The 16416-nt window shown below is 46.7% G+C and overlaps 1 protein-coding gene across 1 annotated transcript in view; it reads right to left on the reverse strand.

The window, feature by feature from the left end:
* Positions 1-212: 212 nt before the first annotated feature.
* Positions 213-16416, reverse strand: part of LOC139375605 (neurotrypsin-like) — a 41115-nt gene continuing 24911 nt past the window's right edge. The window contains exons 3-14 of the mRNA XM_071117395.1: positions 15911-16153; positions 9569-9707; positions 9258-9436; positions 9007-9154; positions 8676-8854; positions 8389-8530; positions 7934-8157; positions 7691-7832; positions 5643-5930; positions 5433-5555; positions 4957-5228; positions 213-4775 (exon numbers count right to left, since the gene is read on the reverse strand). Coding sequence (XP_070973496.1) covers positions 4165-4775; positions 4957-5228; positions 5433-5555; positions 5643-5930; positions 7691-7832; positions 7934-8157; positions 8389-8530; positions 8676-8854; positions 9007-9154; positions 9258-9436; positions 9569-9707; positions 15911-16153 — 2690 coding nt within the window. The 3' untranslated portion in view covers positions 213-4164. The remainder of the gene's footprint in view (positions 4776-4956; positions 5229-5432; positions 5556-5642; positions 5931-7690; positions 7833-7933; positions 8158-8388; positions 8531-8675; positions 8855-9006; positions 9155-9257; positions 9437-9568; positions 9708-15910; positions 16154-16416) is intronic.

Raw genomic sequence — 16416 nt, forward strand, 5'->3', positions numbered from 1 at the left:
AAAACGAGTCTAGGGGATTCCTGTTTTCCACCACAACTTTACTCCTCGTTTCCTTTCGTTTTCGCCCCTGTAACCCACTCATTCACACTTTTAGCTAATCGGTGTCACTCAACTCCAGCTCTTAAAGGGACAGTCCCCCCCCGTCCCCCCCCGTCCCAGGTGTTACTATGAGGTAAGGACCACTACAGCCACATACAGCTCAACACAGGACCTACCCATCAAGCAGCTGTTTTATTAAAGAAAAGTCCACATCGAGACCAACACAGGACCTGCTCTCTTTTAATAGTCCACCGTGTTTCAGTACATTTCTACTGAGTCAGACTCTTCACAGCGTTAAACAGAGACATGAATCCTCTGGCCGGGATTCAATCAAACCCGCAAAAGCATTGTTTACGCAGTGCCTGCGTTTACAAACTACTGCTGCCTATGTGCGCACAGACACTGTGTACAGTATGCAATGCGGGTTTGGTGGAATATGTCCAGCTATGGAAATACTGTATTTACATTGACTTAATATGATTCTCTGGACAGTGTTTTATTCAAGCATCAGGGAGGAGTCTCATGAAACGATTATATAGTGTATACCACATCATGTTACTGGATAGGTAGGCGTCTGTAGAGGATTCAAAAAAGAGGCATAGGAGCATTTCCTGTTTGAGAGAAACAATTAGTTATAGAATACAATACGCTACACAACACCAGGGCACAGCACACGAATGAGGAAGTCCATCCAGTAAAAAACAAGAACAGAAAACAATCATGGTCATATACTGTCTGGGGTTGGGAGCCATTGTCCCTAACCACTGCTCCTGGGTCATATATTTTTGTATCCTCCCCAATGGCTAAGCTTTGGAGTTGGCTAATCTGATCCTAGATCGGTGGTTAGGGACAACTTCTCCCTCAAGCGTACGATAAATTATGGCTCTGAATATACGACAACATAGCCGTCTACTGGTTAGATCACACACATTCGCTCAGAGAACAGAGACAGGAACATTCAACTACAGGAAGTCTAACTGTTTGGCCATCGGAATAAGACAATAATTAATGCAACACACAAACAATCAGAACTATTTACAGACAATGTTAACAACTAGAACAGTTCAGGGAGATCAGTAGAAAATAATGAATATGATCCATCTATCCCTTGGCTCTATGGCTTTGACAGGAGAGAGAAGAACATAGTACATTAGGAGTAGAACAGAGTAGAGTACAGTAGCATACAATTGTATTGTCCTTTTTTGTGATGTTGCAGTGCGGTTGAGAGGCACAGGGTATGCCACAGTGTAGAATCCCTGGAGCAATTTGATCTAACAGTAAAGTGTCTTCCTCAAGGGCACAGCGGCAGATGCAATCTGGGAACTGGAACCATTAAGCTCAGGTCACTGGCCCACACTTCAAGGCTTAACTGCTGTCCCCCAAAGAGTCCGGCTTTAAGCCCCCAAGAATGTCCAGTTTATTTGAAAGGAGAGAAGAAGAGTTGTCCAGTTCACATTCGAAAGAAGAGAAAGTCCAGTCCATTTCCCAGGTAAATGAAATAGCATCTTCAGAAATACAACCGTGGTATTAGATGGTCCAGAACAGCTTTTGAAGAACAGCATTTTTTTTACCACTGGTTAAGGAATAACCAATCAGTCTGGATGGACTTTACATTTAAATAGGGCATCATAAGACCAATCATAAAAAAGCCAAACCCACTGTCAGAGAAAAGACATGTTGTCTAAACATGATCAATATAGGATCCCACCTCCCCTCCACACACACACATATGGCACCCATACGCGCACACACCCCACAGCTAGCGTAACCCCCCCCCCCCACAGCTAGCATAACTAACACACCCCCACAGCTAGTGTAACACACACACCCCCACAGCTAGTATATCACACACACCCACACCACAGCTAGCGTAACAAACACACCCCACAGTTAACATAACACACAAACACACACCACAGCCAGCGTAACACACACACCCCACAACTAACGTAACACACACACCCACACCACAGCTAGTGTAACAAACACACCCCACAGCTAGCTAAAAAACACACACACCACAGCTTGTGTAACACACACACCCCACAACTAGCTTAACACACACACCCCACAGCTAGTGTAACACACACACACACACACACACACACACACACACACACACACACACACACACACACACCCCACAGCTAACATAACACACACACACCCCACAGCTAACATAACACACACACATCCACCCCACAGCTAGCGTAACACACACACCCCACAGCTAGCGTGACACACACACACAACCCACAGCTAGCGTAACACACACACAACCCACAGCTAGCTTAACCTACACACCACACAGCTAGTGTAACACACACACTCCACAACTAGCGTAACACACACACAACCCACAGCTAGGGTAACACACACACAACCCACAGCTAGCATAACACACACACACCCCACAGCTAGCGTAACACACACACAACCCAGAGCTAGCGTAACATACACACCCCACAGCCAGCTTAACATACACACCCCACAGCTAGCAAAACACACACACACCACAGCTAGCATAACACACACATAAACACACACACCTCACAGCTAGCATATCACACACACACCCCCACCTAGCTTAACACAGTCACACAAACATACACCCCACAGCTAGCATAACACAGACACACACCACAGCTAGGGTTAAACACACACCCCGAAACCAAGCGTAACACACACAAACCACAGCTAGCATAACACACACACCACAGCTAGCGTTAAACACACACCCCACAGCTGGCGTAACACACACAAACCACAGCTAGCATAACACACACACCACAGCTAGCGTTAAACACAAAAACCACAGCTAGCGTAACACACACACACCCCACAGCTAGCGTAACACACACAACCCACAGCTAGCGTAACACACACACCCCACAGCTAGCGTAACACACACAACTCACAGCTAGCATAACACACACACACAGCTAGTGTAACACACACACCCCACAGCTAGCGTAACACATACACAACCCACAGCTAGCATAACACACGCAACCCACAGCTAGCGTAACACACACACCCCACAGCTAGCGTAACACACACACAACCCACAGCTAGCGTAACACACACACCCCACAGCTAGCGTAACACACACACAACCCACAGCTAGCGTAACACATGCACCCCACAGCTAGCGTAACACACACACAACCCACAGCTAGCGTAACACACACACACCAAACAGCTAGCGTAACACACACAAACCACAGCTAGTGTAACATACACCCCACAGCTAGTGTAACACACTCCACAGCTAGCGTAACACACACACAACCCACAGCTAGCGTAACACACGCACCCCACAGCTAGCGTAACACACACACAACCCACAGCTAGCGTAACACACACACAACCCACAGCTAGCGTAATATACACACCCCACAGCTAGCGTAACACACACACCCCACAGCTAGCGTAACACAGACACAACCCACAGCTAGCGTAACACACACACCCCACAGCTAGCGTAACACACACACACACACCACAGCTAGCGTTACACACACAACCCACAGCTAGCGTAACACACACACCCCACAGCTAGTGTTACACACACACCCCACAGCTAGCGTAACACACACACACACCAAACAGCTAGCGTAACACACACAACCCACAGCTAGCTTAACACACACACAACCCACAGCTAGCGTAACACACACACCCCACAGCTAGCGTAACACACGCACCCCACAGCTAGCGTAACACACACACAACCCACATCTAGCGTTACACACACAACCCACAGCTAGCGCTACACACACACCCCACAGCTAGCGTAACACACACACCAAACAGCTAGCGTAACACACACACACCCCACAGCTAGTGTAACACACACACATCACAGCTAGTGTTACACATACACACCCCACAGCTAGCGTAACACACACACCACAGCTAAGTTATGATAATAATCAGACAGAGTTGATATGAATATTAGAGGTTTACAACGTCTGGGTCAGGAGGCAGAAGGAGAGGAGGATCTCTGATCTCTGATGTCTTTTCCTCTTTCTCCCCCTCCTCTTCCTACTTTATCATCCATTCTTCCTCCTCTTCCTCGGAAAGTCACATGGCACGGCCGGTGAGCCAATGGCGTGTCATCGATCAGACCAGGGCGTGTGTGTGAGTGACAGCTTCGCGGGTATCGTGAGTGTGTGTATGTGCATGCTGATTGTGTGTGTGTTTGAGCTCATTGGGAGTGTTGCTTTGCAGATTGTGAGTGTGAGTGTGTTTATGCTCATTGTGATCGTGTGTATGGATATTGTTATGCTGTGTGTGTATGAATTGATCATCAGTGTGTGTACTCTGCTCTTGGGAGTGTGTGTGTTGCAGCTCGTCATAAACGTATGCGAGTATGCTCCGCTCCTCCGTGTGTGTGAGCTCCTCGTGCTCCTGACTGTGTGTGTTCTGCTCCCGCTGTGTGACCTCCTCGATCCAGCGTCGGAACCGGCCGACCCGTGTGTAGAGGGCCGGGGTTGAGGGGTCACTGCAACCGTAACCCCCGGAGACAATCCCGGTCAACACCCATCGCCCCTCATCTCCCTGGCACACCAGCCCGCCACCCCAGTTGCCTTGGCAACCGTTGTTCTTGTGGAGACGGCGTGTGTCAGGGGGGCTGCCGGCACATAGCGTGCCGTGGGAAGAGTAACCATCCCCATAACGCTTCTTACACTGCCATGACGACAGGAGGGGTACCCAGGACTGTAGCACAGCATCTGTGAAGGGACAAGGGGAGTGGTTGGAGGAAGAGTAAGAGATTGTGAGTGAATGGGGAGACTGGATGTACAGTAGGAAGGAAAGAGAGAGAAAAAAGTTGGCAATGCTAAACCACAAATCAATGTCCTCCGAGGATGTAGTTGAGAGATCAGAGTTGAGGGAGTGGAAGGTGAGGCGTACCTGGGCCGTCCCAGCCTGCGGTAACCGCAGCGATGCAGGAGGAGGGGGTCTTGCCACCCGCAGTTTCCGGGGTGGGGAGGCAGGCAGCATTGGTGTGGGGGTCAAAAGTCAAACAGTGACCCTTGGGGCTGGGCACCCTCAGCAGGGCCAGGTCATGACCCCCAGGGCCCTGATCTGACCTGAACTTCCTGTGGACCACCACTTTCTCCAGGGTCAGAGTTCGGTCAGAACCCCCCACGCGCACAACGTAGTGGGACGGGTCAATACCAAACCTAGAGGATGGAGTGAGAGAGATGGAGTGTGAGAGAGAGCGAGAGACAAAGGAGAGATAGGGGGAGTAAGGATTTTGAAAAGGGGGACAGATAATTGGATGGGGAGAAATGTAGGCAGAGAAAGAAGACGTGAGCAACAAAAACTAATGAGCAAACAAATGTCCGGAAAAGAGTGGAGAAAAGACAAAGGAGAAGTGCTCTCACCTGGTGAAGCAGTGAGCGGAGGCGAGGGCCCAGCAGGGAGTGATCAGAGTTCCGCTGCAAATAGGATGGCCATCTTTCCCCTCAGAACCCAACCACACTGACACCTGCCACGGCCACGACGTGCTAGAGAAGAGGGGGAGATGTGTATATGTGTTCTCATGTATGATATACTGTACTGCACATCTGAACAGTAGGTAAAGCTTCTCTTACCCGAGTATATTCTCTCCTCCTCCTCCCACTCCACTCTTCCTCTTGTTCCCTTCCTCCACAACCTTCCTCACTCCACAGGTGCGCTCACTTGGCCTGACTTGGCCCTCTGTTGCCTGGGGGGCGGGGTCACAGCTCACCGCTGCATCCTCTCTCTGTCTGCAGCCCTCAGGGCTCCGGCCCAGAGATGGACACTCCCCCAGGAAGTCCTCCTTCCCCCTACACCTCACCTGGTCCAGGTGGACGGGACCCTTTCCCCGACCGAAACCACCCACCACTACCGCATGACCACTGAGGGAGAGGGGGACGAGAAAGGGTGGGAGTGTGAGGATGATAGACTGAGATAATTTATAAGAAACATTGAAAATGCTGGATAGACTGAATACACAATTACTTCAACACACATAAAGTTGAAGTCAGAAGTTTACATACACTTATGTTGGAGTCATTAAAACTTGTTTTTCAACAACTCCACAAATTACTTGTTAACAAACTATAGTTTTGGCAAGTCGGTTAGGACATCTACTTTGTGCATGACACAAGTAATTTTCCCAACAATAGTTTACAGACAGATTATTTCACGTATAATTCACTGTATCACAATTCCAGTGGGTCAGAAGTTTACATACACTAAGTTGACTGTGCCTTTAAACAGCTTGGAAAATTCTAGAAAATTATGTCATGGCTTTAGAAGCTTCTGATAGGCTAATTGACATCATTTGAGTCAATTGGAGGTGTACCTGTGGATGTATTTCAAGGCCTACCTTCAAACTCAGGGCCTCTTTGCTTGACATCATGGGAAAATCAAAAGAAATCAGCCAAGAACTCAGAAAAAAATGTGTAGACCTCCACAAGTCTAGTTCATCCTTGGGAGCAATTTCAAACGCCTGAAGGTACCACATTCATCTGTACAAACAATAGTACGCAAGTATAAACACCACGGGACCACGCAGCCATCATACCGTTCAGGAAGGAGACACGTTCTGTCTCCTAGAGATGAACATACGTACTGTGGTGCGAAAAGTGCAAATCAATCCCAGAACAACAGCAAAGGACCTTGTGAAGATGCTGGAGGAAACAGGTACAAAAGTATCTATATCCATAGTAAAACGAGTCCTATATCGACATAACCTGAAAGGCAGCTCAGCAAGGAAGAAGCCATTGCTCCAAAACCACCATTAAAAAAAGCCAGACTACGGTTTGCAACTGTACATGGGGACAAAGATTGTACTTTTTGGCGAAATATCCTCTGGTCTGATGAAACAAAAATAGAACTGTTTGGCCATAATGACCATCGTTATGTTTGTAGGAAAAAAAGCACAGAGGTGGCAGCATCATGTTGTGGGGGTGCTTTGCTGCAGGAGGGATTGGTGCACTTCACAAAATAGATGGCATCATGAGGCTGTAAAATGTTGTGGATATATTGAAGCAACATCTCAAGACATCAGTCAGGAAGTTAAAGCTTGGTCCCAAATGGGTCTTCCAAATGGACAACGACCCCAAGCATACTTCCAAAGTTGTGGCAAAAGGGCTTAAGGACAACAAAATCAAGGTATTGGAGTTGCCATCACAAAGCCCTGACCTCAATCCTATAGAAAATGTGTGGGCAGAACTGAAAAAGTGTGTGCGAGCAAGGAGGCCTACAAACATGATTCAGTTACACAAGCTCTGTCAGGAGGCAGGGCCAGAATTCATCCAACTTATTGTGGGAAGCTTGTGGAAGGCTACCCGAAATGTTTTACCCAAGTTAAACCATTTAAAGGCAATAATACTAAATACTAATTGAGTGTATGTAAACTTCTGACCCACTGGGAATGTGATTAAATAAATTAAAACTGAAATAAATCACTCTCTCTACTATTATTCTGACATTTCACATTCTTAAAATAAAGTGGTGATCCTAACTGACCTAATACAGGGAATTTTTACTAGAATTAAATGTCAGGAATAGTGAAAAACTGAGTTTAAATGTATTTGACTAAGGTGTATGTAAACTTCCGACTTCAACTGTAGGTCTGTGCACACTAAAGCACACAAACACACACACTCACCTGTGGCCCAGCTGTCTGCAGACCACGGCGGCATTCAGGTTGCTCCAGCCTGAGTCACAGATACTTCCCCAGTCTCCATGGAGATACACCTCCACACGACCTTCCTTATGGCTACCACCCCCTACCAGACGCACCAGGGGACCTGCAACACACAGACATGATACAAATCACATATTTCTTTGTAGTCACTGGGCCCCAGAAAAAAAGGGCTGGATGGAAGTTTGGCCATATTGTCAGGCTCACCTGTGGCAGGTGCAACAGCCGGGACCTCATTGGTCTCTTCTTCTTTAGCGCCGGCTCTGCAACGGACGCCCACGTCCTCTCCATGGGAACAGTCGCTACGGCCCCATATGCCATGGTGACAGTCCAGCAGGGATGACTCCGTCCCCTCACAACGAACGTCGTCCAATAGGATGAGCCCGGAACCCTCGCCAAACGTTCTGTCAGCCATGACGTCAGCATGGCCCCTAGAGGTGGACCACGAAATTACTTCAACTTCAAGGTACAACTTGGTAGTTGTTGATTACCATAAAGCTCTGACATTTATGATGTTGTCATATCACTGAGTCTACCTTTAAAACATGAACAGAGTGGAGACTCCCTAGTTACAGGAATCAACAACAATGAAATTCAACACGGGCACTATTGTCTCTTCCAAGTGTGGCCATGTCTGCAAAGGAAAGTACACACCCACACACCTGTATCCGAGCTGTCGACAGACCACCTGTGCGTGTTGTTGAGTCCAGTGGTCGTCGCACACCGAACCCCAGTCCCCAGAGTGGAACACCTCCACACGACCCTCCCATGGACTGTCTCCTCCTACCAACCGGACCACACCGTCTGGAACACACACACACAGTCATTTGTGTGCATGTTATATCTGTTTTCAGGATATGTGTGTGTGTGTGTGTGTGTGTGTGTGTGTGTGTGTGTGTGTGTGTGTGTGTGTGTGTGTGTGTGTGTGTGTGTGTGTGTGTGTGTGTACCTGTGTAGGGGCTGCAGGACACCCCTGCATCTTCCATATGGTCACAGTTGTGTTGTTCCCAGTCTCCATGAAGACACTGGTCCAAGAAGAGTTCATTTCCTGTACACCTTACGGCGTCCAATTGAATGGGACCTGAGCCCTGTCCGAAGTGGGCCCATGACCAGGCCTTCGCCACACCCCTAAACACATGTGTACATCAATGTGTCAAAACCACAATAATGACTCTTCCTCTAGCTGAGTATAAATGCTACTACAGATTCCCTCTGTCTCCTCTCTCTCTCTCTCTTGTGCGCACGTAAACACACACACACACACACACACATATATTCACCCGAAGCCCAGCTGTCGACAGACCACCTCTGCATCTCTGTCGTCCCATTGGTCATCGCAGACGGAGCCCCACCTACCGCCATGGAACACCTCAACACGCCCCTCAAAGTCTTCCTCTCCTCCAACCAATCGTAGAGGAGGACCACTGCCTAGGGGAGGAAACAATAACCCAATATGGATGCTAAGTAGGGTCAAGACGTAACAATATGCACTTTTTTCCCTTCTCTCTAGCTCCCGATGCTTTCTACTGACCTTCTGGTGGAGCACACACCACTCCTGCCTCGTTTCCATGGCTACAATCCCCGGTAACAAATGTCCTGCTCCGGCATTGGCTGATGGAGCTCTCATCACCACGGCAACCCAGCCGCTCATAGTGGAAGAGACCGGAGCCCGAGCCAAACCGGGAGTTCTGCAACGCTGTGCCAATCTCACTGAGGACAAACACTAACAATCTTACTGATCTTCATCTTACAGATGAAATGGAAATGCTGCGATACTACAATGCCGATCTTGATGAGGAGGCGCTCAAACATACACACTCTTACCACACATATCCCTCTTACCCCAGTCCCAGCTGTCTGCAGATCACACTGGCATCTCTGTCTGTCCAATGAGAGTCACACACTGCCCCCCACTGGCCATTCAGGTACACCTCCACACGTCCACTTCCTGACGATGTCCCGCCCACCAGCCGAGCTGCACCTAGGAGAGGGAGAGATGGACAGGTACATCAGCAAATCAACAATCTGGAAGAAAGACACATGACAGGAATCTCATCAAATCCAAATATTATGTCCAAATTATTTGCTATTTGTCATATATAGTGCATTCGGAAAGTTTCAAAACCCCTTCAGCTTTTTCACATTTTGTTACATTACAGCCTTATTCTAAATTTGATTAAATTGTTTTTTCCCTCATCAATTTACACACAATACCCCATAATGACAAAGCAAAAATATGTTTTTATAAACATTTACTAATTTATTAAAAATAAAAAACTGAAATATCACATGTACATAATTCAGACCCTTTACTCAGTACTTTGTTGAAGCACCTTTGGCAGCGATTACAACCGTGAGTCTTCTTGAGGGAGTTTCTCCCATTCTTCTCTGCAGATCCTCTCAAGCTCTGTCAGGTTGGATGGGGAGCGTCACTGCACAACTATTTTCAGGTCTCTCCAGAGATCGGGTTTGAACTTAGGCTGGGCCACTAAAGGACATTCAGACACTTGTCCAGAAGCCACTCCAGTGTTGTCTTGACTGTGTGCTTAGGGTCGTTGTCCCGTTGGAAGGTGAACATTCGCCCCAGTCTGAGGTCCTAAGCCTTCTGGAGCAGAATTTAATTTAGGATCTCTCTGTACTTTGCTCCATTCATCTTTGCCTCAAACCTGAATAGTCTCCCAGTCCCTGCCGCTGATAACATGATGCTGCCACCACCATGCTTCACCGTAGGGATGGTATAGGCCAGGTGATGAGCGGTGCCTGGTTTCCTCCAGACATGACGCTTGGCATTCAGGCCAAAGAGTTCAATCTTGGTTTCACCAGACCAGAGAATCTTGTTTCTCATGGTGTGTGAGTTCTTTCGGTGACTTTTGGCAAACTCCAAGCGGGTTGTCATGTGCCTTTTACTGAGGAGTGGCTTCGATCTGGCCACTCTACCATAAAGGCCTGATTGGTGGCGTGCTGCAGAGATGCTTGTCCTTCTGGATGGTTCTCCCATCTCCACAGAGGAACTCTGGAGCTCTGTCAGAGTGACCATCAGGTTCAAATCAAATCACATTTTATTGGTCACATACACGCGACTAGCAGATGTTATTGCGAGTGTAGCGAAATGCTTGTGCTTCTAGCTCCGACAGTGCAGTAATATCTAACAAATTACACAACATATACCCAATACACACAAATCTAAGTTGGAATGAATTAAGACTATATACTTATGGATGATCGATCTCAGAGTGGACTAAGAAATCAAATCAAATCAAATTTTATTTGTCACATACACATGGTTAGCAGATGTTAATGCGAGTGTAGCGAAATGCTTGTGCTTCTAGTTCCGACAATACAGTAATAACCAACAAGTAATCTAGCTAACAATTCCAAAACTACTACCTTATAGACACAAGTGTAAGGGGATAAAGAATATGTACATAAAGATATATGAATGAGTGATGGTACAGAGCGGCATAGGCAAGATACAGTAGATGGTATTGAGTGCAGTATATACATATGAGATGAGTATGTAAACAAAGTGGCATAGTTAAAGTGGCTAGTGATACATGTATTACATAAAGATGCAGTAGATGATATAGAGTACAGTATATACATATACATATGAGATGAATAATGTAGGGTATGTAAACATTATATTAGGTAGCATTGTTTAAAGTGGCTAGTGATATATTTTACATCATTTCCTATCAATTCCCATTATTAAAGTGGCTGGAGTTGAGTCAGTGTGTTGGCAGCAGCCACTTAATGTTAGTGGTGGCTGTTTAACGGTCTGATGGCCTTGAGATAGAAGCTGTTTTTCAGTCTCTCGGTCCCAGCTTTGATGCACCTGTACTGACCTCGCCTTCTGGATGATAGCGGGTTGATAGCGGGGTGAACAGGCAGTGGCTCGGGTGGTTGTTGTCCTTGATGATCTTTATGGCCTTCGGGTGGTGTAGGTGTCCTGGAGGGCAGGTAGTTTGCCCCCGGTGATGCGTTGTGCAGACCTCACTACCCTCTGGAGAGCCTTACGGTTGTGGGCGGAGCAGTTGCCGTACCAGGCGGTGATACAGCCCGACAGGATGCTCTCAATTGTGCATCTGTAGAAGTTTGTGAGTGCTTTTGGTGACAAGCCGAATTTCTTCAGCCTCCTGAGGTTGAAGAGGCGCTGCTGCGCCTTCTTCACGATGCTGTCTGTGTGGCTGGACCAATTCAGTTTGTCTGTGATGTGTACGCCGAGGAATTTAAAACTTACTTTTATTATTATTTAAAACTTCCCTCTGCTGTTTCCTGAAGTCCACAATCATCTCCTTAGTTTTGTTGACGTTGAGTGTGAGGTTATTTTCTTGACACCACACTCCGAGGGCCCTCACCTCCTCCCTGTAGGCCGTCTCGTCGTTGTTGGTAATCAAGCCTACCACTGTTGTGTCGTCCGCAAACTTGATGATTGAGTTGGAGGCGTGCGTGGCCACGCAGTCGTGGGTGAACAGGGAGTACAGGAGAGGGCTCAGAACGCACCCTTGTGGGGCCCCAGTGTTGAGGATCAGCGGGGTGGAAATGTTGTTGCCTACCCTCACCACCTGGGGGCGGCCCGTCAGGAGGGCGGCCCGTCAGGAAGTCCAGTACCCAGTTGACACGTTTAAATGTTTTCCTCACGACGGCTGCAGTGAAGGAGAGTCTGCATGTTTTAGTTGCGGGCCGTGTCAGTGGCACTGTATTGTCCTCAAAGCGGGCAAAAAAGTTATTTAGTCTGCCTGGGAGCAAGACATCCTGGTCCGTGACGGGGCTGGTTTTCTTTTTGTAATCTGTGATTGACTGTAGACCCTGCCACATACCTCTTGTGTCTGAGCCGTTGAATTGAGATTCTACTTTGTCTCTATACTGACGCTTAGCTTGTTTGATTGCCTTGCGGAGGGAATAGTTACACTGTTTGTATTCGGTCATGTTTCCGGTCACCTTGCCCTGATTAAAAGCAGTGGTTCGGGCTTTCAGTTTCACTCGAATGCTGCCATCAATCCACGGTTTCTGGTTTGGGAATGTTTTAATCGTTGCTATGGGAACGACATCTTCAACGCACGTTCTAATGAACTCGCTCACCGAATCAGCGTATTCGTCAATGTTGTTGTCTGACGCAATACGAAACATATCCCAGTCCACGTGATGGAAGCAGTCTTGGAGTGTGGAATCCGATTGGTCGGACCAGCGTTGAACAGACCTCAGTGCGGGAGCTTCTTGTTTTAGTTTCTGTCTGTAGGCAGGGATCAACAAAATGGAGTCGTGGTCAGCTTTTCCGAAAGGAGGGCGGGGCAGGGCCTTATATGTGTCGCGGAAGTTAGAATAGCAGTGATCCAAGGTTTTTCCAGCCCTGGTTGCGCAGTCGATATGCTGATAAAATTTAGGGAGTCTTGTTTTCAGATTAGCCTTGTTAAAATCCCCAGCTACAATGAATGCAGCCTCCGGATAAATGGATTCCAGTTTGCAAAGAGTCAAATAAAGTTTGTTCAGAGCCATCGATGTGTCTGCTTGGGGGGGAATATATACGGCTGTGATTATAATCGAAGAGAATTCCGTTGGTAGATAATGCGGTCGACATTTGATTGTGAGGAATTCTAAATCAGGTGAACAGAAGGACTTGAGTACCTGTATGTTGTTATGATCACACCACGTCACGTTAACCATGAAGCATACGCCCCCGCCCCTCTTCTTACCAGAAAGATGTTTGTTTCTGTCTGCGCGATGCGTGTAGAAACCATCTGGCTGCACCGACTCCGATAGCGTCTCTCCAGTGAGCCATGTTTCCGTGAAGCAAAGAACGTTACAGTCTCTGATGTCCCTCTGGAATGCTACCCTTGCTCGGATTTCATCAACCTTGTTGTCAAGAGACTAGACATTGGCGAGAAGAATGCTAGGGAGTGGTGCACGATGTGCCCGTCTCCGGAGTCTGACCAGAAGACCGCTCCGTTTCCCCCTTTTACGAAGTAGTTTTTTTGGGTCGACGGCTGAGATCCATTCCGTTGTCCTGGGTGAAAGGCAGAACACAGGATCCGCTTCGCGAAAGTCATATTCTTGGTCGTACTGATGGTGAGTTGACGCTGCTCTTATATTCAGTAGTTCTTCTCGACTGTATGTAATGAAACCTAAGATGACCTGGGGTACCAATGTAAGAAATAACACGTAAAAAAAACAAAAAACTGCATAGTTTCCTAGGAACGCGAAGCGAGGCGGCCATCTCTGTCGGCGCCGGAACCCAAGATACCTACACCACCCGATGTCACAGGAAGGCCATAAAGATCATCAAGGACAACAACTACCCGAGCCACTGCCTGTTCACCCCGCTATCATCCAGAAGGCGAGGTCAGTACAGGTGCATCAAAGCAGGGACTGAGAGACTGAAAAACAGCTTCTATCTCAAGGACATCAGACTGTTAAACATCCACCACTAACATTGAGTGGCTGCTGCCAACATACTGACTCAACTCCAGCCACATTAACAATGTAAAAATTGACGAAAAAAAATGATTCACTAACCACTTTAAACAATGCCACTTCATATAATGTTTACATACATTACTCATCTCATATGTATATACTGTACTCGATACCATCTACTGCATCTTGCCTATGCCGTTCTGTACCATCACTCATTCATATATTTTTATGTACATATTCTTCATTCCTTTACACTTGTGTGTATAAGGTAGTAGTTGTGGAATTGTTAGGTTAGATTACTCGTAGGTTATTACTGCATTGTCGGAACTAGAAGCACAAGCATTTCGCTACACTGGCATTAACATCTGCTAACCATGTGTATGTGACAAATAAAATTAGATTTGATACATAGAATAGTATATAATACAGTATATACATATGAGATGAGTAATGCAATATATGTAAACATTAAGTGACTAAGATACCACAGAATAGTATAGAATACAGTGTATACATTTGAGATGAGTAATGCCAGATATATAAACATCTCCCTGACCAAGGCCATTCTCCCCCGGTTGATCAGTTTGGCCGGGCGGCCAGCTCTAAGAAGAGTCTTGGTGGTTCCAAACTTCTTCCATTTAAGAATGATGGAGGCCACTGTGTTCTTGGGGACCTTCATTGCTGCAGAAATGTTTTGGTACCCTAACCCAGATCCATGCCTTGACATAATCCTGTTTTAGTTTTTATGTGGTATTGTGTGTAAAATTATGAGGAAAAATGTATTTTATTCAATTTTAGAATAAGGCTCTAACGTAACAAAACGTGGAACAAGTGAAGGGGTCTGAATACTTTCCGAATGCACAATATATATATACACTGAGTGTACAAAACATCAAAAACACCTGCACTTTCCATGACATGGACTGCACAGGTGAATCCAGGTGAAAGCTATCATCCCTTATTGATGTCACATTAAATCCACTTCAATCCATGTAGATGAAGGGGAGGAGACAGGTTAAACAATTTAGGTTAGACAATTAAGACATGGATTGTGTATGTGTGCCATTCAGAGGGTGAATGGGCAAGACAAAATGTTTAAATCCCTTTGAACAGGGTCGTAGTAGGTGCCAGACACACTGGTTTGAGTGTGTCAAGAACTGCAACGCTGCTGAGTTTTTCATGCTCAACAGTTTCCTGTGTGTATTAAGAATGGTGCATCACCCAAAGGACACCCAGCCAAGTGTGGGAAGCATTGGAGTCAATATGGGCCAGCATCCCTGTGGAACGCTTTTGACACCTTGTAGAGTCCATGCCCTGATGAATTGAGACTGTTCTGAGAGCAAAAGGGGGGGGGGGTGCCTCAATATTAGGAAGGTGTTCTTAATGTTTTGTATATATATATATACACAGTACCAGACATACGTTTGGACACACCTACTCATTCCAGGGTTTTTCTTTATTCTTATTATTTTCTACATTGACGGACAATAATGAAGACATCAAAACTGTGCAAAGCTGTCATCAAGGCAAAGGGTGGAGACTTTGAAGAATCTCAAATATAAAATATATTTTGATTTGTTTAACACTTTTTTGGTTACTACATGATTCCATATGTGTAATTTCATAGTTTTGACAATGTAGACAATAGTAAAAATAAAGAAAAACCCTGGAATGAGTGGGTGTGTCCAAACTTTTGACTGGTACTGTGTATACACACAAACTACTGCATGTATTTAATATGCCTATTTCACATATGTGCTGTCGACCTACCCTGGTGGCAGTCGCAGTAAGACCAGCCGATGGCCCCAGAGGTCTGTCTGAAGAAGCACCAGGGGTTGGACTCTCTGTCAGGGTTACGGCAGTAGCTGTGCTCCCCAAGGCCTCGGCCAGGGTACTGCAGCACGTAGTCTGGAAACTCTGTCCACCGCAGGCAGAGAGCGCCAGAGTCCGTCTGAGACACAGAGCCGTTATAGTAACCCAGCTCTGTAAAACCCTCCGAACAGGAGAGAGGGGCTGAATAGAGAGTGAGAGTGAGAGAGAGAGAGAGAGAGCGAGAAAGAGAGAGAGAGAGAGAGAATGGAAGAGAGAGAGAGAGGATAATGTTAGTAACCCAGCTTTGAAAAACCCTTGGAACAGGAGCAAGGAGCTTGGAGGAGAGATAGAGAAAGACAGTTGTGGAAGGTGAGAAAAGGGACAATGTTACAGTAGAGCTGTAAACCCTTCATAGCAGGGCAGTGGACCTGGAGAGAGAGGCAGAGAAGAGGAGCTGAAGAGAG

Source organism: Oncorhynchus clarkii, chromosome 20, assembly GCF_045791955.1.
Source record: "Oncorhynchus clarkii lewisi isolate Uvic-CL-2024 chromosome 20, UVic_Ocla_1.0, whole genome shotgun sequence".
In the NCBI taxonomy this organism is placed as follows: Eukaryota; Metazoa; Chordata; class Actinopteri; order Salmoniformes; family Salmonidae; genus Oncorhynchus; species Oncorhynchus clarkii.